Source organism: Monomorium pharaonis, chromosome 9 (assembly GCF_013373865.1).
Source record: "Monomorium pharaonis isolate MP-MQ-018 chromosome 9, ASM1337386v2, whole genome shotgun sequence".
Classification (NCBI taxonomy): Eukaryota; Metazoa; Arthropoda; class Insecta; order Hymenoptera; family Formicidae; genus Monomorium; species Monomorium pharaonis.
Window position 1 is genome coordinate 2,007,623 of NC_050475.1, and position 25,722 is coordinate 2,033,344.

General features: G+C 33.4%; 5 protein-coding genes across 11 annotated transcripts; 3 read left to right on the forward strand and 2 right to left on the reverse strand.

Moving 5' to 3' along the window:
• Positions 1–78: 78 nt before the first annotated feature.
• On the forward strand, positions 79–2,813 carry LOC105835655 (metaxin-2). The gene is made up of 4 exons (XM_012679127.3): positions 79–265; positions 612–1,191; positions 1,688–1,825; positions 2,254–2,813. Exons 1-4 carry the CDS (start codon positions 220–222, stop codon positions 2,312–2,314), a joined length of 825 nt encoding a protein of 274 aa, XP_012534581.1. The 5' UTR covers positions 79–219; the 3' UTR covers positions 2,315–2,813.
• Positions 2,814–3,518: 705 nt separating this feature from the next.
• LOC105835653 (CTD small phosphatase-like protein 2) lies at positions 3,519–8,386 on the reverse strand. 2 transcript variants are annotated; one of them, XM_036292054.1, is made up of 8 exons: positions 8,146–8,386; positions 6,991–7,225; positions 6,429–6,569; positions 6,090–6,345; positions 5,408–5,997; positions 4,575–4,931; positions 4,281–4,376; positions 3,519–4,194 (listed from the first exon to the last, which is right to left on the reverse strand). In XM_036292054.1, the coding sequence occupies exons 2-8, from the start codon at positions 7,201–7,203 to the stop codon at positions 4,129–4,131; spliced, it is 1,719 nt and encodes a 572-aa protein (XP_036147947.1). In that variant the 5' UTR covers positions 7,204–7,225; positions 8,146–8,386; the 3' UTR covers positions 3,519–4,128. The 2 variants fall into 2 exon arrangements, with proteins under 2 accessions (XP_036147947.1, XP_028049276.1); XM_028193475.2 differs by lacking the exon at positions 8,146–8,386 and adding an exon at positions 7,341–8,071.
• Positions 8,387–9,086: 700 nt separating this feature from the next.
• Positions 9,087–14,894, forward strand: LOC105837565 (E3 ubiquitin-protein ligase UHRF1). Of its 3 annotated transcripts, none has more exons than XM_036292050.1 (8): positions 9,087–9,602; positions 10,806–11,380; positions 11,516–11,870; positions 11,944–12,120; positions 12,339–12,495; positions 12,951–13,152; positions 13,221–13,625; positions 13,706–14,894. In XM_036292050.1, the coding sequence occupies exons 1-8, from the start codon at positions 9,495–9,497 to the stop codon at positions 13,923–13,925; spliced, it is 2,199 nt and encodes a 732-aa protein (XP_036147943.1). In that variant the 5' UTR covers positions 9,087–9,494; the 3' UTR covers positions 13,926–14,894. The 3 variants fall into 3 exon arrangements, with proteins under 3 accessions (XP_036147943.1, XP_036147944.1, XP_036147945.1); XM_036292051.1 differs by having other exon boundaries at positions 9,087–9,596; XM_036292052.1 differs by having other exon boundaries at positions 9,482–9,930.
• Positions 14,895–17,011: 2,117 nt separating this feature from the next.
• On the reverse strand, positions 17,012–24,084 carry LOC105837566 (protein CutA homolog). Of its 4 annotated transcripts, none has more exons than XM_036292058.1 (7): positions 23,726–24,009; positions 23,573–23,632; positions 23,413–23,458; positions 23,280–23,329; positions 23,056–23,098; positions 22,789–22,878; positions 17,012–17,539 (listed from the first exon to the last, which is right to left on the reverse strand). In XM_036292058.1, the coding sequence occupies exons 1-6, from the start codon at positions 23,887–23,889 to the stop codon at positions 22,807–22,809; spliced, it is 435 nt and encodes a 144-aa protein (XP_036147951.1). In that variant the 5' UTR covers positions 23,890–24,009; the 3' UTR covers positions 17,012–17,539; positions 22,789–22,806. The 4 variants fall into 4 exon arrangements, with proteins under 4 accessions (XP_036147951.1, XP_012537905.1, XP_028045520.1 ...); XM_012682451.3 differs by lacking the exon at positions 17,012–17,539 and adding an exon at positions 21,991–22,410; XM_028189719.2 differs by lacking the exon at positions 17,012–17,539 and having other exon boundaries at positions 22,452–22,878; positions 23,726–24,084.
• On the forward strand, positions 17,522–21,896 carry LOC114253768 (E3 ubiquitin-protein ligase UHRF1). The gene is made up of 8 exons (XM_036292048.1): positions 17,522–17,657; positions 17,998–18,584; positions 18,720–19,074; positions 19,151–19,333; positions 20,064–20,220; positions 20,635–20,836; positions 20,901–21,308; positions 21,592–21,896. The coding sequence occupies exons 1-8, from the start codon at positions 17,571–17,573 to the stop codon at positions 21,809–21,811; spliced, it is 2,199 nt and encodes a 732-aa protein (XP_036147941.1). The 5' UTR covers positions 17,522–17,570; the 3' UTR covers positions 21,812–21,896.
• Positions 24,085–25,722: the final 1,638 nt, after the last annotated feature.

Sequence of the window (25,722 nt, forward strand, 5' to 3'; positions counted from 1 at the left end):
TTTAAAAACACAATTGTCCGTAATGCGATTGATCAATAATGCGATTGAGATTGCGAGGAAAAAAGGTGCGTTCGCGATTTGCTTTTTGCTGCTCGCTCGTGGCGCTTTCACGCGAACGATCAGACGCGAATCTGCGCGAATCTTGAGTGATCTTGAGGCTGAACGAGACGAGCAAGAGGCAGCGTCAAGCGTCGTCGTACGGTCACGATTGTCGTAGACATGCCACACGTACTGCTAGGCGATTCAATCGCCGTGGAACTAGAAGGTAACGTCTGGAAGTTACGTTATGCGAAATACCGTGCCGTGTGTCATTTCCCGCGAATGTTCCGCGCGTATAGGACATCTAACCTTGTATCAACAAAATCCTGCGTAAACAAACCCCGCGTCAAATTTGTAAAGATCCTGAGGACGAACCGCTCGTCCTTCGGTATCACTCTGCGCTCAATCGTCCTGATTTTCTCCCTCACGTCTTTTATAAATCGTTACTAGTCTCTCTCACATGTACGCGTACACTAGTAAGTCGATTATGTAAGTGTTACATTGGAGAATGTAGGTGAACCACCTTGTGTGCCAAGCGTCGCTAACGATTCAGTATTCTTTTGCCTCTGCAGCTCAGGAGCCATGGCCGCAACCGATCACTTTGTACCAGCCGTACGAAGTGGAGCAGATTCTGCTTCCTGACAACGCGAACTGCCTGGCAGTGCAGGCCTTCCTCAAGATGTGCCAGCTGGACTTTCAGATAGAGCCGAGGAAGAACGCGGAGTTCATGTCACCGTCGGGTCGCGTGCCCTTCATCAAGTGCGGCACGAAATTGATATCCGAATTTGATGGCATAGTGGCGCACATAGGAAGCAAGGGAATAAGTCTGTCCGATCATTTGGACTCTGATGGCAAGGTGGACATGAGGGCGTATCAGTCTCTCATTAACAATGTATTTGTCAATGCCGAACTGTACATCTGCTGGGTTGATCCAGCAATTTTGAACGGGGTCACAAAGCAGAGGCATGGAAGCGTGTACCCTTGGCCGCTCAATCATTACTTGAACTGGCAGAAAAGACGAGAAGTCATAAAAAAGCTCAGCGTCCTTGGCTGGTACAACAAGAGCTTGGACGAAGTGTTTGACGATGTAAAAAAGTGTTGCATAGCGTTATCCGAGAGACTAGCGGACGAGGAATTTTTCTTTGGTAAAGAGTGAGTAATAGTTCTTATATTCTTTTCCTTTTTTTGTTTCTGTTGTTTAACATTTATAAATTACAATCCTGTTCCATCCAAGACTTACCGAAGTTGATGCCCTGGTATATGGTCACATTCATACCCTCATGTCTTCCTCCAATCGAGAGATCGCCGCTATAATCCGTCAGTTTCCCAAGCTTGTCGAGCATACGTTCAGAGTTGAACATCGCTACTTCAGTTCCGAAGAAACGCCAAACGAAATTGCAGAGGAATTTGAAATAATTGACTCTTCCTCTAAGGATACTCTGTGGGATAGCTTTCGATCGCAAGCCGAATCGCTCCCTCCTCTTTCCGAACACTCCTTTACATTGTCGATAAACTAACAAAATGTGTCTAGCTTATTAAGTGTATAAACATGTAACGATTTTATTTTATATATATATATATATATATATATATATTGGTCGAAAAATATATGACGTTAATGAGATTCTTTTCGTATGGCTGTACCTAGCAAACCCAACGAGTTGGACGCCTTGGTCTTTGGTCATATATTCACGATAATCACGACGCCGCTGCTCGACAATAAACTAGCCAGGATCGTACAGGGCCATCCAAAGCTCGTGAACCTCTGTAAACGCATCGAGCTTAGGTATTTCCAGCGTACGGAGGATTAGATAGAACTCTACTCGGACTTCAGATACATCGAGTTGCGGTACACCGATTACGTTCATCGTAAATTGAAGTTCCTGTGCTTGGCCACGGACGCGGCTAAGGACGTTCATATAAAGGAAAATCTTTGTAACATCCAATAAAACAACTTTCGACTCAATGACGATCTGTCATTGATAACGATAGTCGTTTATCTAGAAGTCTTAATCTTGATCTTATTTCCTCTCGCCGCAGGATGGATGTATCTGAAGTACGAGTAATGTGGAAGCATGACATGTAGTACACTTTAATAACTTTAGACTGTTGTTATGAATATGAGATATATATAGATATATTAAAGTTGATCATTCCATCATACTTACAGATTGTGTCTTTTAAATGCGTAATATTGCACGTAACATTTTTCAGCTTTTTTTCTCCTCAAGCTATAGACAGTCAGACTAATGAAACGCTGGAGTTCAAGAATTAAGCCAATGATCCACCCGTACCGAGGATATCGAATTAAAAGAAAAACTGCGATCTTTATCAAAACTAAACTATTCATGATATCCCACAATACCGGGCAATAAAAATGTCAAAACACATTAAAGCACGGTTTCGAAAGCTATTGATTAGGTACAAAATCCAACGTTTTTATAAAATGTACTGCCAATTGTTATATCAATGTTCCTGGTAATATTTATCATTGTTCTTATATATTTATAATTATTTTATTGATGTGTAATTTAAATAGTGTAATGTATATTGTTAAGCGCGCTGTTAGATTAAAGTATAGTTATTAATGTTGTACAGTAGATCAGGGAAAAACGATTTTCTAGTCAATATACATTATTCTCTCCGTTTTTTATGTTTGCTGCAAACAGATTTGAGAGAGGTAACTTTTCAATGTACATATATCGTGTATATGTATATATGTGTATGTGTGTAATGATCATGTAAAATTTGAATACAATTTTTTTCTGAGTTTACGTTAATGCCCAATTAATGTTTCTTGTCTCCAGCGTTTCAGTTATCGCGCCATTGAAACGCATATCAAGAGAAATCTATGTTACATTCCTCATTTTATTGATTTTCTTGTCTGTCGTTAATTTATTTCTATAACAAACATTACAAGGCTAATTCATTGTAACATGCAAAATAAAGGTGATTCGTAATCGATTGGGAAGAAAACGTTTCAGGATGATTAGCTATGTATGATCCAAATAATTTCACGGATAACAATCGATTTGTTTTATTATTATTATGTGTTTGTGCATAATGTGAGTATAATCTTAAACTATGATAAACGCTACGAGATGCAAGATTTCTGCGATGCTGTTTGTTACATCATGCTGCTAACTCTGTTTCTTTTGATACTGAATTTGTCTATGCTCCTTATGCTATGAATTATACACAGATTTATAATGTAGCACATGTAATCGTGTATAATTATATAATTATATAATATGTATAATTATATAATTATTGACAGATATTCTTAACATCTTCGTATATATATCTTTTCAAAAACTTTTAAGAATTGCAATCTAAGTGTTAGAGGTTTGAAAAGAAAATTGCTTTATAATAAGATGACTCATAATTGAGATATGATAGAATATAATGTCATGGGAGCTTACTGAAGTAGAAGATTTGAAAGAAAATCTAAAAAAAATATTGTTAAAAACTCAAACAGCTCAAGATAAATGAGATCGTATATTTCGCATAATGGTGAGACAGAAAGAAAAATGAAGTACCAATCACATAGATATTGCTCTTAAGTATTGTGTTATAATAATAAACTGTGAAATAATATTTTGTACGTAAGATATACGAATCTATTATATACAGAGGTCATATAATCACGTCATGGAGAGACTTGGTATTCATTTGGAAGTATTAATAGAAACTATACAGTAAATCACAAGACTATTATGCTCACTGATATTCCTTTCATGACATTTGATTATTGTTTTTAACTTTAAGACTTCAAGTCTAAAACGAATGTATTAACAAAATCACATATGTGTATGCAACACCGTTCGTTCACAGATATTCATTTTTGCGAACAATGAATCAGGAACAGTAATTCCAAGGAGCTAGAAGTATTTAATTTCATCTCTATATACCAACAGGCATATTCATTTGTGAAACATTGTAAAGTATTATATTATAGCGGCTTATCCTACGCATCGCGGAATAACTATTATTTATCTATTTAGTATTTTTAAGATATTTTGTATTTTCTTTTTTTTTGATGGTTGCAAGTTACTTTGGCAACCTTAAATTTTATATATATTATTTAAATTAATCCGGCGGTAGAAAGCTGAATAATCGGAACTGTTCTCTAATGCGCGGTCTCACGTCACCTCCCTGCGATAAACATAATTAAAAAATATATATTTTTATATTATAAAAACAATAAATATACAATGTATTACAGAGTGGCAAAAACTTACCCAGTTTACCAGATTTTCCAGAAATGGTAATAGCTTCATTAGCTCGTTATCTGAACGATCGGCAAACCAACTTTCTATAGGTATACCATTTTCTAACTGTAACACAAAACATGATTTTTCAAGTACATATTTTATTATTGACTATGAGTTGGTTGATACAACATCTTGGTAAACTTACCTATTAGGTAAGCATGTGTTTATCTTCTATTTACCTGAGAAATAAGTTTACCACGAAGTTGGAACAATCGGTCTTATGACAGTAATATGTACATATAAAACGACCTGTTAAGTTACCTGATAACCAAATGCCTGTGGACTGTTATCGATAATAACCGTTTTAGATAGATCTCTGCCTAAAATGGACAAATCCTTTATGTAATTTCCATTAACGCAAACGCAGTGTTCCCTGAACAGACGATATTTTATCAGCTTCCGGGTAGGATCAAGCAGATTCATTAGCTTATTAGCGTACACCCGTTTACTCGCCGTGAACAGAATCACCTCGTAGAGCGATGACACGTGTTCGAGGAATTCGCGGAAATATGGTCGCGTTCTAACGAACACTGTATACGTTACGTCTTGAAAGACTACTGGGAAGCGAAACGCAGCGTCAGATAGCTCTTGCAAACTGCAGTGAACCAATGTTTCATCCTGCAAAAGATCCATAAGATTTGTTCTTTTTACTTGAATTTCTTGCATATTCATTTTTTCTCTTTCTCTTTAATGGGAAAAAGAGAAAAAATTAACTGCAAGAAGTTCAGCTGAAATGGACAGGTATATAGATAGACATAATTGTCAATCAACTTTTATGGTGTGAACATACAGGAATGTAACTATGAATGATGTTATGAATTCTGTCATCTAGAAAATCAATAGAACATAGTATAGCGTAACACAATAAATAATGTAGTATAAAATGAGTACATGTGTAAATCTATTATATAAATGTGATATAAATGTACCCACATAATACATGATAAAATACAGTTATGATACATTATATCGCAATAATTTTCTCGATGATAGAACCTGAGAATTATGTGTTTGAATATTTAAACACGAATGCAAATTTATATATTTCAAGACTTTTATCCTCGTGCATTTGTATGTTGATCGAGCGAGCATACCAAGTCCAGGACCAGACTGAATTCCGGGCTACTCCGTGTTTTGAGTGGTAGAGCTGGACATCTCGCTCTCATCGCCGGCGTGAGGGGCGGCAAGTGTTTGATGAAGACATATGGATCGAACGGCTCCCAGTCTTCCTGAACTTGAGTAACCATGTTCTCTACATCGCAAGATTCTACTATCTCCTCGCTACCCACCTCCATGTATTCAACCTCGTGATAACGACTGTCGACGTCCTCGGAATCATATTTGTCACTAAGATTGCCATTCGTATCGGATGGATGATGAGGATTTATATTGTACATACTTGCTGGTATACTGTACTTTGTGCTGGGATATCCAGCAGTTGTTTCATATTTTGTTGGGTCTGTTTCAATAGCATATTGATCTTTTGGGAGATCACTGCGGTTTTCATTGTTATCGATTAGCGAGTATTTTCCGCCGTTCGGAAAGTATTTGTCGGACGAGTTGTACGCGGTTGTACGGACGTTGTTGTATATCGACGTTGAGTGCATCAAACTGTAGTATTCCGCAGAGGTTTCAGCGTGCGTGTATAAAGAGGAATAATGTAACGACGATGGTAGCGTAGTATCTATAAGAAAAAAAGGAAAGGGAAAATGTTAAAGTTTTAGCATTTGATATCCTTGATTGATATGTAGTCAAGTATGTAAAGCATATGGATACCGTTGTTTTTGTTTTCTTCATCATCGAGCAAGCACGTGAGATCTGAGGACTGCGATCCCAGGGACACCGGAGGCATTAGACACGTCAGCGAGGACACACTGGGTATGGAAGATTTTAAATCGTGTACTGGCGGTATCATCGGACTACGTTGCGAGTCTGCATTTGTTACTGGTGAGTAGAGAGGCAAAGTAGATCCACCATTCCAGTTTTCCTTGGATTCTTCCGAAACTTTAGACGACGACGCGTTTTTAGTAGACTGCACAAAATGTACAAGTTACTGCTATATCACAAGTATAACGCATTTACTGCATTGCCTCTCTTTGTCGTAGAGCAACTTACGATTACGGTATCTATAGGCGGAGGACGATGCAAAGGAGTCGATGTAACCATCGAACGTTTTATGCATTTTCTTCTGCGAGGTCCTCTCTCCCGTCTAATAGGTGTGGATTTGGCAAAGTGTAAGACATTTTCTTTGCAAGCCTACAAAAGAAATAACAACTTTTTGTAACAGATCCTAGCACTAGTTATTTATCATTAAAGTGGCGATTAAACATTTTTCATAAATTTTAATGTAAAAGAGTAAAAAAATGGCCTATTAACACTCTCAGTACACACAATTCTAAGACTTTTTCAATCTTTTTTATGGGAAATTAAAAGCATTGTAATTAGTTACAATGCTTGTACATAATTTTTTTTAAATAAACAATAAGTGCTTTTTAAAGAAATGTTAAAATATATGTAGAGTTACTGAAGAATTTTTTAATACTTATAAAAGTAACAAAAATTAGTTCAGAAGTATCATGTAGACATGTGTATTACATCATTTCATATCATTTAACATGCAACATGAACTAGTGTTATCTGAAATATACATCATCTTTGTAAACAACATCCGACTCACTTCTTTTAAAAAACTGGACGATCTACGTCGCCACTGATTCAATCGACTGCATTTACTTGACGCTCCTATTACTCGACCACTGTTACTAATATGTTGTACTTTTCTCACTGTAGCAACTTGTGCTCGGTGCCCAGTTGCCTTTGATGCCGTTACACCGCTCAAGTTCAAACGGCCACGCAATCTCCTGCTAATCCGTTCGCTTCTCAGCCACATTTCAACGAAGTTGTTAAGTGTCCTGAAACAGCACAGTAATTCAATCTTGATGACAAATAAAAGTAATATAAATAACGTAGATAAAAACGTATCTATCGAGCTTCTGCTTAACAAAAAGAAATTTATAATAAAATTACTTTTTTATAAAAATATTTTCCTCTGGAAAATATCTTTTAATTAAATTACTTTTTAAATTAAAAAATTTAAATTTTTATTGCGACGATTTCTCGCGATGACCGAAAGTGACGCGCGCGCACACATGACAGAGAAATCATTATTTTTATTGACCCGACCGATTTCGGGCGGTCCTTCCAAGTGTAACGATACGTGGAAGTCCAAGACGGAGCACAGAGAATGGAGTAATCGTGGGGGAGGCACAACGCGGCTCTAAGGATCGAGATCTCTCACGAGACATCGACGCGCGAGACGTCGTGCGCGCCGGATAATAAGAGATCGCGCGGGAAAGAAGTTCGATCGTTTCGTAAAAAGGGGCGTTCCGGAGGCGCGCTGTGTGCGCGTGAGGGCACGCACGCACGCGCGCGCGCGCGCGTGACGTTCCCGCTATGAATACTTGCATAGGCGCACACGGACACGCGTACACACGTACACAACATCGGTAAACCGTATATCGATTTGCATGCGGTCCACCGCCTGCACGTCGCGTCGCGGTGGTCTCGCACCGGCACAACGAAAAATTGGAATGCGATGAGAAGGCTTGCTCGTCGTCATCGTCCTTCCTCGTTTACGAGGGAACGATGATTTTCGACGCTACGTCGCATCACGACGATGGGAATGGCGAAAGGGAAGGGAGAGGAGGAGAAAGAGGAGGAGGGCGGCGGAGCGGAGGCAACAACGACGGAATGAGGCGATCGCGAGGGACGGGCGAAAATCCGCGCGAAACTCCGGCCCGGCCGGGCGGTCGTGCGCGCGCGAATTGCTTACCATACTCCGCGACAAGTCAGCGGCGGCGGCGGCGGCCGGCGCGCGCTCGCACGCCGGCACGGAACGGACGTAACGCGGCCGCGGCTCACACAACACGCGTCTCATTCAAAATATGCCCCCGGACGCCGTCGCGCGCGCGGGCCTGTCATCCCTCCGAAACTGCTACACACAACAAACATGGCGGACGGCGTCACCCGTCGGCGGCAAGCGGCACTCACGGCACCGCGGGGCGTCGCGGGTCGCGGGGACAACGCGGCGCACTTACTCGCCCGCACGCGGGGCGGCGCGGAGAAGCGGTGGCGGCGGCGCGATGAATCTCTCTCCCACCTCTCCTCTGGCTGACGCGAGGATTGCTGTTTTGACATCCGTCGTACTACATCCGGCGCGACGCGCGGTGCCTATCGTTTCCTGTACTGCAGATGTCGTTGCTTTCCGTGGAAGACTCTGGCTGGGTTCGGGGAGACGCTATTTTATAGCGCTAAAAGTATTATTCTATCCTTGTTGCTCAGTGAATGTCGAAAAAAGATAGAGCATGCTCATAACGCCAAAAGCGTGCTCTCCGAACCCAACCGTCATCCGCGCTGCTACGGCGCTCTTTTCAAAAATGTTCAAATCGTTAATATTTATGCCAGTTTAATATTACGCGGTTTATTTGATTACGTAGTCTTTTGCTAAGAATCACGATTGTAATGCAGGATCTACAATGGTAATAGTAGTAAAGTTGTAAGCCGCAAACTATTAGAATTGACCAATTATATTCGATTATTCTCACATTCAACTGTAATAAATATTATACATTTTATCACAAAAATTTGGCTTTTATTTAGTATTAAATGTACATTAGATACAATTTAATGAATATTACGCGATTGTATTCACTTCTTTCTAATTTTCTCGATTCATCTACGATTAATCTCTTTGTTATTTATTCATAATTACGAGCTTAATTATTATTCGCAACCGCTTTTAAATCGCGTGCGAATTTATTATTGGCTCTACTGTTCTTTACTACATTACTACACTGATGCAATAAAGTTAAAGTGAATACTCATTCTAACTTATTGCATTAGTGTAGCAGTACAGCTGAACAGAATAGACCTTTATCTGATGATATCTTCAGCAATCTCTTCACTCGACATTTGTGACATTTGTCACCCTTATCAAACGGGACGTTCCGTAGACACTCTTCAGAGGGCGTAGTATAAAGTGATAGACGCCATGATAGGCGCACAGTGAACGAATACAAACTGACGAATAACGTGCAAGAGTTTCCCTCCATCCGGCTTGTTGTTGGTGTACAGTCAGTATAGGTGGCTCCTGAGAATACCCGGGGCGCCAGGAGGCGCTTCATGCAGTGCGTTGCAGTGAAAGTGGATAGGTATCGGGGTCCGGGGATTCCCGCCATAAAATTAAGATCTGTGATGAGGGATGATATTGCTCGTCAAAACACGGTGATTGTACGACACATATTCGTAAAGTGCATAAGGTTAAGTTGTGCGACATTAGGGGCTTTATAATAATCTGCTTATCCCATCAGTTTTTCTCTCCTTGATTATCTGTCCTCCCGATTATTCGTCAAATTCGTCAAACGCCGTTGGATTGCCTTCATCCGTCACCTTCACTCGATACGTTTCCCGATACGGTTTCGATACGTTGCTATTTCTTTCGTTTAATAACGAATATTTCATTCTGTTAACCATGGTTAATATCAAAGTAAAAACGATATATGGAAAGAACGAAATATCAATCAAGTATAACAAATTTTGCACTGTGAAACATTTGAAGGTGAGATATCCGCCATGTTTAATAAAGAATAACGGCAATAGAGAAGTTTTATATTTTGCTATTTAGTTTTAGATTTTATAAAATATATTTTTTTATTTATTATATTGCTCGGAGAGATCTTTGGAATTGTTCTGCTTTTTTTGAGAAACAAGTCTGACACAATCGAATAATTCCTATCAAAATCTTCCGAAAAATTTACGTTAATACACGTGTTCATCGTTTTAATATCTTTATTTTTTTCTAACCAAAGCATGCAAGGACAAAAAAAATAATCGAAATACTTAAACATCTTTATTTTCCAGAGTCACTTAAACACTACAAATCATTTATATCATTGATTTTTATAATTTACAGCTATATTAATTGTTCTAGTTTATTCGGAAGCTTTATCTGACAGATACCTATTATCTGTTTTATTTATTTAGAAAGGAAGATAAAATTACAGATGTTTATCTGATAAATAAGTTTACCAAGAAGTTGGAACAATCAGACCCAAGCGATACTTTAATGGCCTAAACACAATGCCAGGCAACAGGCAATAGGAACAGAAATAATGAAAGAGAGAAAGGATTTTTTTCTCTTTCTCTCTTTCTTATTTCCTATTCCTATTGCCTGTTGCCTGGCATTGTCTAATGACCTTAACATCTTTAAAAAATATTTGTATGGTTGAAAAATTAATTGTATAAATACTTTATATATATATATATATATATATATATAAAATAGATATATGTTATATTATTTTACATGTGTTAAAAAATTTGTTTTAATAGCAATACTGAGCAATATTGCTTTTGATCATGTTATTTTTTTCTCTTGTGCCTCATATATACCTGTAAAAGAAAAAGAGAGACATGATATTTTATTCTTTTTAGCGTGAAATTGAAAAACAGCTACATGTTGAAGAAAATGTACAACGTTTATTCTTTTCTGGAAAACAATTAGAAGATGGCTATTACTTACATGATTATAATATCAATATTAATGATGTTATATTGCTTATGACAAAGACAGTAGATAATAACAAAAATAAAGTAACGTCTGGCAAAGAAAAAAGAATAGAGGAAGAAAATATAAATGAAGAGGAAGAATTAGAAACAGCTGAGAGTTTGTATTATAAAATTGGAGATGCAGTAGATTGTAAGGATGAAAACACTAATGCCTGGTTTGAGGCTATTATAAAAAACATTTATAAAAATGGAGATAAAATTCTTTACGAGATATCATGGGAATTTGCTTACGCGCCTCTTCAAAAAATACCTGAAGCACATGTACGACCACGTCCACGACGTTCAATACCATTTGATGAATTATCTGTGGGTGACAAAGTCATGATTAATTTTGACATAGATAAACCCGAGAAAACTGGTCTGTGGTTTGATATGACAATAACTGAAATAATTAAAAAAAAAAGCCAGCAACAACTGGTTGGACGATTGCATGTCAGCAGGTATATTTTTGCTTCGTCGAGCATTATCAGTATATAAGAAACAAGATAATAAAATGCAAAGTTTAGAATCTATATAAAATCATGCAAAAAAATTTTTAATTTTTAATGTACAGCAACAATTTTTTCTTTGAACAGTGACAACAGTGGGCTTTGTATTCGAAAGAAAGTCAAAGAAGAAATCTATGCAATAGAGACACCAAAATTATTAACAGAAAGAACAGCAGATGATGAACAGTACATGAGGAGTAATGGCAGAGCTAGACTTATGCCCCCTAATTGCGAGGGATGCAATGATGACCCTGGTATGAGATGTCGATCGTGTGGCTGTAATATTTGTGCTGGCAAAGAAGAAGAGGATACGCTTCTGATTTGCGATGAGTGTCAAGACATGTTTCATATGAAATGTTTAGACCCTCCGCTTTTGGAACTGCCACAGGAAACTTATTGGTATTGTCCTGAATGTAAAATTAATGAAAACGAAATTGTCAAGGTATGTGTATCTTTATTGCGATCATTTGTCGCAATCTCCGTTATCATGGTTGTCATTCTATATTTATTTACAGGCAGGAGACAAACTGAAAAATATAAAAAGAAAACAAATCTTTGATAAAAGATTGATAAGTAAGGGAAGTGGAATGGCAAATGCTGGAAGACAAAAAATCTGCTACATGGTTCCTCCAAATCATCTCGGACCAATTCCAGGTGTGGATGTTGGTACGACTTGGTTGTTTAGAATGCAGGTAAAGAATTCTAAATTATATATATATATATACACACACACACACACACATATTATATATATATATATATGTGCAATTATATGTATGTGCATATATGTGCACTCTTTTGACTATGTAAGAGTGGACAATAGACAATATATTTTATAGCAGATTGAAGCAAAAAGTATTATTAATAAAAATTATCGATCAATCATAATCCACAAATATTTTTTTACTAGGTTTCAGAAGCTGGAGTACACAGACCATTTGTTGCTGGCATTCATGGGCGAGAAAAGGACTGTGCATATTCTATTGTTTTTTCAGGTGGATATGAAGAAGACTATGATTATGGTGATGAGTTTCTCTACAGTGGCTCAGGAGGTAGAGATTTATCAGGTATCGCACAAAATATATTAAAAAAATCATTTATTATTCCTAGTAAAAAATTTTCTGAGAATATTTTATATAATTTTTTAAATTTTGTGTAATTTTTATAACTGGAAAACTAAGTTTTTTTAATACAAATTCAGAAATTTTGAGGAATTTTACTTTTTTCATAAATTCTGAAATGTTTTACAATTTCTAAAATTTTTTACTCTATGATTTCTACAATATAAAATCTGAAAAAATTTAAAGTATCTTTTAGAAATTATAAGATTGAAAATTATTTCTAGAGAAGATCTAAGAGAAAAAAAATATATTTAAAAAGAGATGTAGATTTTCTCAATATTTTTGGAAAAGTGTTCCAATATGTACAAAAATTCTGAGAAAATTTTCATCCGAGATAATTCAATCAAGATATCCTTCCATATATTAATACGCACATGCTGTATTTTTTTATGAACACGCAGGTAACAAAAGAGTTAGTACACAAAGCAAGGATCAAAAACTCACAAGGTTGAATTTGGCGTTAGCTAAGAATTGTAACGCTTCTATAAATAATAAAATTGGTGCAGATGCTAAGACAAAATGGAAAGAAGGAAAACCAATTCGAGTCGTACGGAATTATAAATTAGCCAAATTTAGTGAATATGCACCAAAAGAAGGAAACAGGTACATTGGATGCATTGTTTATATTTTTTTTCTAAGTAGATCTTTAATAATTTTCAACCTTGCCACAGATATGACGGTATATATAAAGTGGTAAGATACTACCCAGACAAAAGTACTCATGGCTTTGTTATGTGGAAGTACATTTTAAGGAGAGATGATCCCGCTCCAGCACCATGGACAGAAGAAGGAAAAGCAAGAATCGCTTTTCTTGGTTTAAAAATGATATATCCTGACGGATATCTTGACACGTTAGAGAAAATTAATATGACTAAAGAAAAAAAACGAGTTGCTGTCGAGGACGATGGTGGAAAAGTCAAAAAGTCTGTAGTAAAGAAGGCTAAGCAAACGTTTGATCTGGAGGACGAGTTGAAAAATTTTATAGATAATGACAAAGTAAACGCTGAATTGTGGAATGAATGTAAAGCGGTGTTAAGCGATGGAAAACTCACTTTCTTGAACTGTGTGTCAGAAAGGTAATATTTTTTATGGAAAACATTAGGCCTCTTTTAAGTGACTTAATAATTAACATAATGCAATATTTTATATTTTGCAGGTTTAAATGTGTTTGCTGTCTCGGAATACTTTACAATCCTGTAACAACTCCGTGCAATCATAATGTTTGCTTAAAGTGCTTAGTACAGAGCTTTACCTCAAAGTTTTACTTCTGTCCTGTATGTCGATATTTTCTGGGAGAAAATTACGATATGATAGTCAATCAGACATTATCATCTGCACTATTATTAATTTATCCTGGCTATAAAGGTGAAAAATAATGTTATTTTCGTATAATAATCCGTAAGTTGCTAATTTTATTGGTTGTTCAATTAGAATTAAATTTCATATTAAAGTTTATATATAGTGACATCTCTAAATTGTGTTTAACGCAATTGTTTATTTGATTTTTGAGCTCAAGTTGTACATTTAAATTCAAAATTAACCTGTAATTATTTTTAAGAATCAAGTAGATCGCCAAACAAACTAATCCATTACCTTCTTGTATCTCTTATTATCTAAACACAATTTTGAGATTCTGAGGTATACGTTCCCCAGTATATCTGACACTTAAAATTTATAATTATTAATCGAAAATTGAAAAATTAAATTAATCTAAAGTACTTTTTTATTATATTTTAATTATAATCTTCAATATTTACAAATATAAATTAAATTTTAATATTACAATAAAACATTTTGAATTGGTAAGTTTTTGAGTAAGCGTCTGGATAGCTACATGTTGCGTCATTGAGACTCTACATTATTTTTCTTACTTTGCAATAAAAAAATGTAAAAAATTGACAATTCTAATTTGTAAATTATATTTTTTGTATGAATTTATGAGTTATATATGTCGTGGTATGTGTATAACTATAACATATCTTCTTTACAAATCACAAATTTTAAATTTATGATGTTTGCTTTGTTTGAAACTGATTTAAAATATTCTATTATACAGGAAACATTTGTTTTTCATGAACTAAATAGATTAGCCAAATGTTTTATGCAAAAGATATTGTTATCTTTGAGATTAAAATTTATTATATTTATTTAGAAAAATTAAAAATGTTTTATTATGAAAATTTTATATGCCAGTTAAAACTTTATGATACATTGTATTCATATTTTTGTGATTTAATATAAATATGTTATACTATTTAAGGATATAAAAAAGATATACGTTCAATATTGTAATGCTAACATCTGATATCACTTTAGATGTTTAATAATTAGTGTTCTAATATAAAGAATTTTTTACATGCACCTTTTAATATAAATCTAACATTGTAGAAATTGTCTAGACTTGAGATTATTACATGTAAAGTTACTATAATTATTTTTTTTTTCTATTACATAAGACACCTTCAAGAAAAACAATGAGTAAATTAAATATTGAGTTACACTTATGTATTTTAATTATTTTAAACATTTTTTGTCAAGTGATGACATTACTTCACTGATCCAGTTTATAATTATATTAAAAATAAATAATTATTTATCATTTTGTATCTAAAATGTAAAAGTTTAAAAAGTTTCAGTATCTTTAAATTTATAATTTTATATTTCTCATATGTATGCTATATTATTAAATTACATTATTATTAATATATTATGTCTTTTATCTCTATTGTGTTTCCTTGGTAGAATAAAAATATCTTGAAGCTATTTTAGTCGAATTAATAAACTATGCAAATTACAGACAAAGAAATTCGTATAAATAATTTTGCAAAAAAGAATGGGGCGGAGAGAGAGGGGAGAGGGAAGGGTCTCAAGTTACAGAAGTTTAAATTTTAAAATAGATTATTAAATAGACGATCAATAATAGTTCGGTTTCTATATGATTTAATATATACTATATTTTGATAGTTAATCCTTAATGTCCATTTCTAATGTGAATTAATTTTGATCTCAGTTTAATTTATTCTTTATCTTTTTTATAATTGCAATAATTAAAAAAAGAAAAATACGTAAAATATCGAGATTAAAGTTAGTCTATTTGGTAGAAATGAATGATTTCGATCGATTAACTTTTAATCAATGACTTAATTAAAACAATAGAAAAATATTTACTTTTTATATAATTAATAATTATATAATATATAATAAAATAACTATTATATAATTTGTCGTACTTGATCTAATTTTGTATATTAAACAAGAAATTAGTAAGTTTATCCATATTGATAAGATAGATTGTCTGATACATTAATCATCAATCAAATTCATTGAAGTCGTCGTTTAAATGAGTCATCGTCAATCAACAAAATAAAGAATAAAGGAACAAGTCGTTCGTTTGAATGTTCTCCTTTTCTTTTTACACGATAAATAAAAACAGGAAAATTGAACTGGTCAAAAAATTCAACTAAAAAGAAAAGGCCTCGTATCTAATTCGTAAATCTTAATCGGAATTTCCAAAGGTATCCTTCTTCGGTAAGAATTCATCTAAAGCAATCTACTTCCCGAGAATCTCAAAACAAAATGTCTCTTTTTGAAAATGTTCTTCCAGAGATTTTTAATAATCTTTCGACGCGTGTCCTTTAGCCGTAATCAGACTAGAGATTGAGCTTTTGAACTAGAGATTTTGATCAATAAAATAAAGTTTACTAAACTTTAGAGATTTTTTTTCTTTAGTTAAATTTCAATCCAATTTTAATCTCTGGTCCGATACGGGTTTTATATAAGATTATTCGTTTCTCGCGTAAAATAATTTTTACAGATCTGAACGTGCGAGATTTCCACCATAGCTATATTCTGCTTCCATTATACGCCAGGGAGAGAAACGAACAAACCTTCATGTGCGTACACACCGTCTATGCAAAATGGAGCAGTAAAGTAAAGATAATATATTTCGCATCTGTAGACGTATTCTATAACTCTCAATGAAAATTGCGTACTCATATTGAAAAACAGGTTATCTATGTTATTGCGATAACTTTAGCATTAAAATAAGCGTGATCACTTGCGCTTCTTTAAATCACTGAGTAATGACGTCATTATCCGAGTATAGTCACATTATTATAAGTGACACTTTAACATTAATAAATGGAAAGCAGCTATTATTATATATATGGCAGAAAAGCTGTGCAATGTAACGGCAATTTAACGATACTGAACTGTCGTTAAGAATTACAGAATTAGTGGGTGATACAGAATCCGTGAATAATCATGTTATATTTTTGGCAATAAAACGTAATATTGAGAAAAATAAAACAAAGAAAGTATACAGTATTTTTCAGTAACAATTAAACACTGTGTTTTTCAGCAAGTGACAGAAGAATAATGTAGTACAATGTACATACGACTCAACGTCGTCTGATACGAGCTTTAATGTTCTTTGTCACTCCAAAGGACTTAAAATCTTCTATCTCGTTTTCACCAAATTTCAAATTTATATATAATTTATAAATATGTATTTAATTTTAAATACAAGTATAGATTACAGCTACAATGTTTGGATCTCAAGTTGCAATGAATGAATCTCTTGTAAACTGATAAGTAATAGTGTACGTAAGAAAAAATGTATTTTTAGAATGCACGTAACATGTGCTTAAGCAGCTGTACAGGTGCTCGCCTGAACAACAAGTTTTCATGGCTGAACATAGCGAGATTTTCCCGCCATCTAACTTGGAGTATGTCATGGTGGCCAAAGTTGGCTTGAGGATTGTTACCGTTGAAACCAGTCGGGATAGTAGCGAGAAATAGCGGTGCAAAACATACATGAAGTACAAAAGCAAAATGCAGTAATAGCAGTTCTACCGTCCTACCATCTGTTTCGTTTTTCCCCTTCTACCATCTGTTCTTGTTGCTGTTTTCGCTGTCCGTTGGACTTGAATTTCTCAAAGCGTTCGAATCGCTGCCTTCTTTACTCCAGCCCGAGCGATTGTTTCCCTGCCTGTAACAGCAACAAGTTCACTCCATTAAAAATGTCGTTTATTAAAATAAAAACTACAGATGGAAAGAAGGAAATAGCAATCAGATTCAGCAAACTCACCACAGTGGAAGATTTAAAGGTATCGCTAATCTAATCGTCCTTTCGTTTCCCAACGCCGTATGTGTTTCATTTTGTAGTATTAAATAAATATTTACAAATAATTTGTGCATTGTCTATCGTGCACGCGTATCGATTACCATTAACTCAAAAATTATTTATTTATTTTTTATTTTACATGCGATCATTTTACTGATATTTTTTTATATAATATTAACTAATATTAAATATTAAATTGCCTATTAATTAATGTAATAGAGATTTGCAACAAAATTTTAATACTTATTTGTTTGCCAATATAAGATTTGACAATAAGTATCATTTGATTAACAATAAAATCTATACGATGTTTTATCTTTTAGCATGAAGTTCAAGAACGACTAGGAGTTGAAAAGAATTTACAAAGATTATTCTTTGCTGGGAAGCAGTTAGAAAATGGCTATGATCTTCATACTTATAAGATCAGTGTCAACGATATCATATTACTTATGGTAAAGACAGTAGGTGATATCGAGACTAAAGTAAGATCTGGCAAAGAAGAGAATACAAAGAAAGATGTAAACGAAGAGCAAGAATTAGAAATGGAAGAATTGGAAAAAACTGAGAGCTTGTATTATAAGATTGGAGATGCGGTGGATTGCAAAGATGAAAACACTAATGCCTGGTTTGAGGCCATTATAAAAAACATTTATAAGAAAGGAGATAAAATCCTTTATGACATATCATGGGAATTCGCTAACATAACTCCTCAAAAAATACCTGAAGCACGTGTACGACCACGCGCACGACGTTCAATACCATTTGAAGAATTATCAGTGGGTGACAAAGTCATGGTTAATTTTGACATAGATAAACCTGAGAAAACTGGTCTATGGTTTGATATGACGATAAACGAAATAGTAAGAAAAAGAAATCGGCGAGAGCTGATTGGACGATTGCATGTCAGCAGGTATATCTTTGCTTCGTCGAGCATTATCAGTATATAAGAAACAAGATAATAAAATGCAAAGTTTAGAATCTATATAAAATCATGCAAAAAAATTTTTAATTTTTAATGTACAGCAACAATTTTTTCTTTGAACAGTGACAACAGTGGGCTTTGCATTCGAAAGAAAGTCAATGAGGAGATCTATGTAATAGAGACACCAAAATTATTAACAGAAAGAACAGCGGACGATGGACAGTACATGAAGAGTAGTGGTAGAGCTAGACTTATGCCCCCTAATTGCGAAGAATGCAACGACGACCCTGGTGTGGGATGTCGATCGTGTGGCTGTAATATTTGTGCTGGCAAAGAAGAAGAGGATACGCTTCTGATTTGCGATGAGTGTCAAGACATGTTTCATATGAAATGTTTAGACCCTCCGCTTTTGGAACTGCCACAGGAAACTTATTGGTATTGCCCTGAGTGCAAGACTGATGAAAACGAAATTGTCAAGGTATATAATATTCTTTAGCGCTAATTTGTTGAAATACTCTTTATTATCTTTATCATTGTAATTTTATTTATTATAGGCAGGAGAAAAACTAAAAAATACTAAAAGAAAACCTATCAGTGACGATAAAAAATTAGGACGAAAATGGGGTGGGGGAATGGCGAATGTTCGTAGGCAAAAGATCTGCTACATGGTTCCCGAAAATCATATCGGGCCAGTTCCAGGTGTGGATGTTGGTACGACATGGATGTTTAGAATTCAGGTATAGAAAAATTATATTTTGCTTATAATTTCTATATATAGTACAGGCACAGAAATACACATAATTTCTCTTTTAATTATATACTGCCAGTAGATTGCATATTTTATAGGAAAATCCAAAAAAGTATGTTACAGTTTTATTAATCACAATCTGTATAAAAATTAAATTAGCTATCTTTACTAAAATTTATTGTTTTATATTTATCTATGCCTTTCTTTTTAATTTATATTTATAATTAATCATATATAGTTCAAAATTAATTTTATTATTTTTTAGTATTGACTTAAATAATTCAGTAAAGTTTTGGTAAAGTATAGTTTTTAAAAATTTATACAAAAATATTTACTTATTAACTTAAATTTAATTTAATTGAAAAATATATACATTAACTTATACTCTGCATAAGAAGGAAATAAGACAAGTAGGAAAAATAGGAACAATAAAACGCACACTTAACGTACATATGCATGTATATATATAACAAGTGAATATTTTTGTATAAATTTTTAATATATATATATATATATATATATATATATATATATACACATGCACAGATAAGGTTTTTCTAAGTTTCCAATTTATAACCTTTATTAGAAAAAAGATGTAATTCTTTATTTAAAAAAAAGCCTGGTGTGTGTGTGCACATCAATTAGTACTTCAATAGTTACATTATATAGAAAGAATTTTCCAATTTATCGAATAAACATGAAAAAGAGATATTTACTAGGTATCAGAAGCTGGAGTTCACAGACCACCTGTTGCTGGTATCCATGGACGAGAAAAAGACTGTGCATATTCTATTGTTTTTTCTGGTGGATATGAAGAAGACTATGATTATGGTGATGAGTTTCTCTACAGTGGCTCGGGTGGTAGAGATTTGTCAGGTATACATGAAATTAAAAAGAAAATTGTTTATCATTTCCAGTGAAAATTTTTCTTAGAATTTTTGTATTTTATAATTTCTTAGAAAATATCTTAAATGTTTATATAAATTGGAACAACCTTAAGAGTATATTTTTTCTCAAATTTACGAATACATACGAATTTTGAAAAATCCTAAAATTTCTAAAATTTCTTATTTCATAATTTCTTATGAATCATAAAATCTGAAAAAGTTTAGTTTTTTTTAATTATAGAGTAAGAATTTGAGAAATCTTTGACCATTTTAGAATTAACATATACGATAGATTCTAAGAAAGATGCAAACTTTCTTGGGTAATTCAACCAAAAAATTCTTCTGAACTGTGTCAATACATGTATAGGTATATATTATGTATATCTTTTATATGGATACACAGGTAACAAGAGAGTCAGTACACAAAGCAAGGATCAAGAACTCACAAGATTGAATTTGGCATTAGCTAAAAATTGTAATGCTCCTATAAATGATATTATTGGTGCAGATGCCAAGACAAAATGGAAAGAAGGAAAACCAGTTCGAGTCGTACGGAATTATAAATTAGCCAAATTTAGTGAATATGCACCAAAAGAAGGAAATAGGTACATTGAATGCATTATTTATCATTTTTTCTAAGTAGATCTTTATAATTTTTAATCTTGTCAGATACGACGGTATATATAAAGTGGTAAGATATTATCCAGACAAAAGCACCCATGGCTTCCTTATGTGGAAGTATATTTTAAGGAGAGATGATCCCACTCCGGCACCATGGACAGAAGAAGGAAAAGCAAAAATTGCTTTTCTTGGTTTAAAAATGATATATCCTGATGGGTATCTTGATACATTAGAGAAAATTAATACAACTAAAGCAAAAAAACGATCTGCTGTCGAGGACGAGAATGAAAAAATCACTGTAGTAAAGAACTCTAAAAAGCTTAAGCAAATCTTCGATTTGGAGGACGAGTTGAAAAATTTAATAGACAATGATAAAGTAAACGCTAAATTATGGGATGAATGTAAAGCGATGTTGACCGATGGAAAACCTGCTTTTTTAAACTGCGTGTCAGAAAGGTAATATTCTTCATTAAAAATGTTCAATTATTTTAATTAATGACACAGCGAATTCAATTGGATGCCTTATTGTGCAATGATTCATATTAAAGCCGTTGTATATACATTCATACAGAAAACAAATAATAATGATATGTGATGTGTCATTTTTATTGATACTTTGATTAAATTAGTATACAATAGTTTTGCTGTGCACTTTGGTGCACACTAGAGCAGTCCAATCGAATTCGTTATTAGTAATGGACGTAACGACACTTATACAATATGACTTCGTATTTTGCAGATTTAAATGCGTTTGCTGTCTCGGATTAGTTTACAATCCTATAACGACTCCTTGTGAGCACAACATTTGCTTAAAATGCTTAAAACGAAGCTTTACAACCAAGATTTACTTCTGTCCTACATGTCGATACTCTTTAGGAGAAAGTTTCGATATGAAGATCAATCAGACATTATCGTCTGCCTTATTATTAATTTACCCTGGCTATAAGGGAGAACAATAATGTTATTTTCATATGTAGCATGTGTTGCTGATTTTATTATTTATTCCAATCGTAGAGTTAAATTTTGTAAATTAAAAATAATATTTTGTAAAGCGCTATTTTTAAATTTTATTACATTTTTAAAGAAAATTTACAACTCTGACCTTGAAAATTATATTTCTTGATTTTTATAAAACAAATATTAACATATTTAAATATTATTATGATCATACAGAGAAAGAATAATGCAGTGTGTATAACTATGATATATCTTTTTGTACTGCATGAAAAAAATTGTTATAAATAATAATTGTTTGAAATTAAGGTTTTAGAATTGTAGAATAAATTAGCGCGTGTTCTTGCATAGGAATAAGAAATTTATATTGTTATTCTTACTCATTTATCATTTATTAAAGGATTGTTTGCCATTTAAAAAATTCTTTGTAAAAATTAGAGTATTTTATGTATATTATATTATATTTATAACACGCAAGGGACAGAGCAAAGTAGCAAAATTTCCATTGAATTATTGAATCATGTTTATATATCTTAATTATTTGAAGATTTTTTTTAGCAAATGGAATCACTGATCCATTTTAGATAATCATCTATTTCGTAATCTGAAATATAAGGGTTCAAAAAGTATCAAAATATTAGTGCCTTTAATCATGAGAGTTCATATATGTGTATTTATTTATTATTGTATGAAATTATTGATATTAGATCTTATTTCTGTTTCTATTTACGAATATAATAAATATATATGCGCGTTCATATGACATTATCATAAGACTGATTGATAACATTTAACATCTTCAATAAGTAGTAGTCTAATATAAAGTATTTTCACTTTTCAATATAAATCTCAAATTGTAGGGATTGTTTAGATTATTACACGCAAGTTATTGCTATTTTTTAAATTCTAATATAAACTTCAAGAGGAACAACAGGCGAATTATTAAATAAAAGAATGACTCGGATGAATTGTTGATTCATACCTGTAAATTTTAATTATTTTAAGCGTTTTTATCAAGCGGTGGAACCACTTCATTGATCCATTTTAGATAATCTTCATTGCCATTTTGTATCTGAAATATAATGATTTCAATGTGTTTTTAATCATAAGTTTACATCCTTTGTATTTATACTATATTAAATAATTATTAAATGAAATTATTATGAATATGTCTCATCTTTGTTTCATCTCTCTTGTTTATATTAAAAATATATCATTCCAGCAGAATAAGGTATATAAATCAACTTACAGGCAGGGAAATTACTTCGCAAACAGTATATGGATGGTTTTCTCTGTAAAAATAATTTAAAAGTTGTCTGTTTTTTCAGCTAAACTTCTTGCATAGTTCATCTTCCTTTTTCTTTAAAGTGAAGGAAAAAAAGAAAATGTATTGTGCAAGAAGTATAGTTGAAATAAATAGAGTAAATAAGTAACATAATTCTAAGATAGATGTATGAGCTGCATTTAACTCACTTGACATATTTTGTTAGAGCGTCTACTCTTTCTGTTCTGGTTTTTATCATCTGTAATTAATGCACAGGTGGTCAATTGTAATTTTATTTTTTACAAATTAATGTGTATAAAGCTTGACAGATCTTTTTCTTACCAACAAAAGTTCAGGCTCCTCCTGTATTTTCCCTTCCCATTTGTATCTATGAAGAAAATAACTTTTTAATAAAAAATATTTGACAAAATTTTGGAATATTAAACAACTCTTTTTAAAATCTTTTATAAAGATTTAAAGAATGAGTATGAGAAGAACTTACATGGAGATGAGTCGCGGGATGATGTTGACACAGGCAGCCAGCTTATTCTCGACCAGACCGCTTCATGAAAAAGAGAGAAACACATGACGTTAAAGATTTTGTTTCTCATCAAGGCGTAACGATAATTGTGCTAATGACCCTTTTTTAATCTACCGTGCTAATCTCTTCGCAACTACGTCGTCCGGCACTGTGACGTACGCCACGGAATGTGCTCCGGCGAGACTCGACATGTTCTGATAAACTTGAGCGCGGATACTCCTCGCTATGCAAAGCAGCATCAACACAGTCACGAGAGATGCTCGTGTCGCGCGCGGCATTTGTCACTTTACTAGTGTTCGCTTTGAGTTTTTTTTTTCTTTTGTGAGTTTAATGTGTCACATTCATTAAAGCTGGTTACACACACTTTCCGTAGAACGTAACAGTAAGGTTTCGACATGTTGGATTGGACGACCGTAACAGTAAGCGACTAAATCAAGTACGTGATTGGTCAAAACCTTACTGTTACGTTCTACGGAAAGTGTGTGTGACCCGCTTAAGTGAGAACACACACTTTCCGTAAGACGTAACAGTAAGGTTTTGACGCATTGGATTGGGAGAACATAACTGTAACTGACTGAATACAAAATGTGATTGGTCGAAATTATGACTTACTGCTTAAGTTTTTTTGTGTGCCACAGCCTTTACCTTGGATCCTCATGCAGACAACGGCGCTTTGACACCGAGCGCTAATTGGTGAAAAACGGGTAGTGGTGGTAAATATTACCGCCATCATCCGTTTTTCACCAATTAGCGCTCGATGTCAAAGCCACTGTTTGTAGATTGGGCAACTTTTGGCGCATGCGCAATAGCGCGAGCCTTCACAGACAGGGGCTCATTCACACATAAGACATGATGCCAGGCTCGAATCCAAATGCATCGCAAGGTGCTACAAGGGGCGCCATTAAAACAAGTGTAATATATTTGTTTTTTTTATTATTTATTTTTATTTTCTTGTAGCGCTTGTAGTTACGTTTTATTGAATTTGTTAATGAATTTTAATAATTAATCTGTAATATATATATGTCAGATTATTAACATTACTTATATATTTTATGCAATATTATATATTTATTTATTAATATTTTGTATAATACTTTTACGTAATTTTCTATTAATACTTGTACTTATGTAAATTTCTTGTATTTATGTAATTTTTTTATTAATACACTTAATACTTTAATGTGAACTCATTGTGGCTAATTCCTCAATATTCTCTAAATATTCCAAATAATAAATCGCGAGGTATTTATTACAATGAACTCTTAAGGAATACTTCAATGTGAACTTAATAAACTTATTAATAAACTTTATTATAAACTTAATAAACTTAATAACTTTATTAATAAACTTTATTATTAAACTTTATTATTATTAATTATAAATTAATTGTGTTATTTAATTGCTAGAAATTTATTTTTTTAATATTATTCTTTCCTGGCTTATTGATACCATCTGTTTCGACGAAATATATACGTTACTGTGCGTGTGGCTGGAATGCGCCACTGCGCATGTGCCAAAAGTTGCCCGATCTACGAACACTGCACTGACCGGAATCAGAATCTGCGATCCTTGTCGCTAACTGCACTATTGTATTTGGCGTTCTCTCTTATTCGGTACGAAAAAGGTAAAAGTTTTAATAAAGAAATCCGTAATAAAATTTATTTAGTTTTGCACGTATAAGATTCATTTAACAGGAGCGCCCCAATTAACCATAACTTTTCAAATTGGCGGTCCAACAGAAAAACTCAAAGCATTTTTAAGCATTTTTTACGGAACGGAACATGCGTGAACGGAACATGAGAGAAGAAATTGTAAGAAACATAAACAATACTTTGTATTATTAGACAGGTTTAATTTTAACGTGGGAGTGCGCACGTGCTCTTTGGACCCAAAGTTTATGATTTCAACTACATATTTTTGGCGAAGTCGTATTGTCTGGATCATATAACGCGGGAGGAACGAAACGACTTGGGCTGTACATACAAAAGTAGTTTATGTAAAATAAAATAAATAATATTTATTTCAAATATGATAATATTTTCTATAATTAAGAAAATGTATTATACATTTTCTAAATTATAAAAAATATTATCTTATTTGAAATAAATATT

Excerpts from the sequence above, each read along its gene's own strand:
- LOC105835655 (XM_012679127.3), top strand. The coding sequence starts at position 220 with ATGCCACACGTACTGCTAGGCGATTCAATCGCCGTGGAACTAGAAG. Across the intron at positions 1,192-1,687 it reads GAATTTTTCTTTGGTAAAGA|CAAACCCAACGAGTTGGACG; the intron begins GTGAGTAATAGT and ends GGCTGTACCTAG. Across the intron at positions 1,826-2,253 it reads TGTAAACGCATCGAGCTTAG|CTTTTTTTCTCCTCAAGCTA; the intron begins GTATTTCCAGCG and ends AACATTTTTCAG.
- LOC105835653 (XM_036292054.1), bottom strand. The coding sequence starts at position 7,203 with ATGTGGCTGAGAAGCGAACGGATTAGCAGGAGATTGCGTGGCCGTTTG. Across the intron at positions 4,377-4,574 it reads CACAGGCATTTGGTTATCAG|TTAGAAAATGGTATACCTAT; the intron begins GTAACTTAACAG and ends TTTGTGTTACAG. Across the intron at positions 4,195-4,280 it reads TGGAAAATCTGGTAAACTGG|GGAGGTGACGTGAGACCGCG; the intron begins GTAAGTTTTTGC and ends TGTTTATCGCAG.
- LOC105837565 (XM_036292050.1), top strand. The coding sequence starts at position 9,495 with ATGCAGTGCGTTGCAGTGAAAGTGGATAGGTATCGGGGTCCGGGGATT. Across the intron at positions 11,871-11,943 it reads ATGAAAACGAAATTGTCAAG|GCAGGAGACAAACTGAAAAA; the intron begins GTATGTGTATCT and ends ATTTATTTACAG. Across the intron at positions 12,496-12,950 it reads AGGAGGTAGAGATTTATCAG|GTAACAAAAGAGTTAGTACA; the intron begins GTATCGCACAAA and ends ATGAACACGCAG.
- LOC114253768 (XM_036292048.1), top strand. The coding sequence starts at position 17,571 with ATGTCGTTTATTAAAATAAAAACTACAGATGGAAAGAAGGAAATAGCA. Across the intron at positions 17,658-17,997 it reads CCACAGTGGAAGATTTAAAG|CATGAAGTTCAAGAACGACT; the intron begins GTATCGCTAATC and ends TTTATCTTTTAG. Across the intron at positions 20,837-20,900 it reads GCACCAAAAGAAGGAAATAG|ATACGACGGTATATATAAAG; the intron begins GTACATTGAATG and ends TAATCTTGTCAG.
- LOC105837566 (XM_036292058.1), bottom strand. The coding sequence starts at position 23,889 with ATGCCGCGCGCGACACGAGCATCTCTCGTGACTGTGTTGATGCTGCTT. Across the intron at positions 23,330-23,412 it reads AGGAGCCTGAACTTTTGTTG|ATGATAAAAACCAGAACAGA; the intron begins GTAAGAAAAAGA and ends CATTAATTACAG. Across the intron at positions 23,099-23,279 it reads GCTCTAACAAAATATGTCAA|AGAAAACCATCCATATACTG; the intron begins GTGAGTTAAATG and ends TTATTTTTACAG.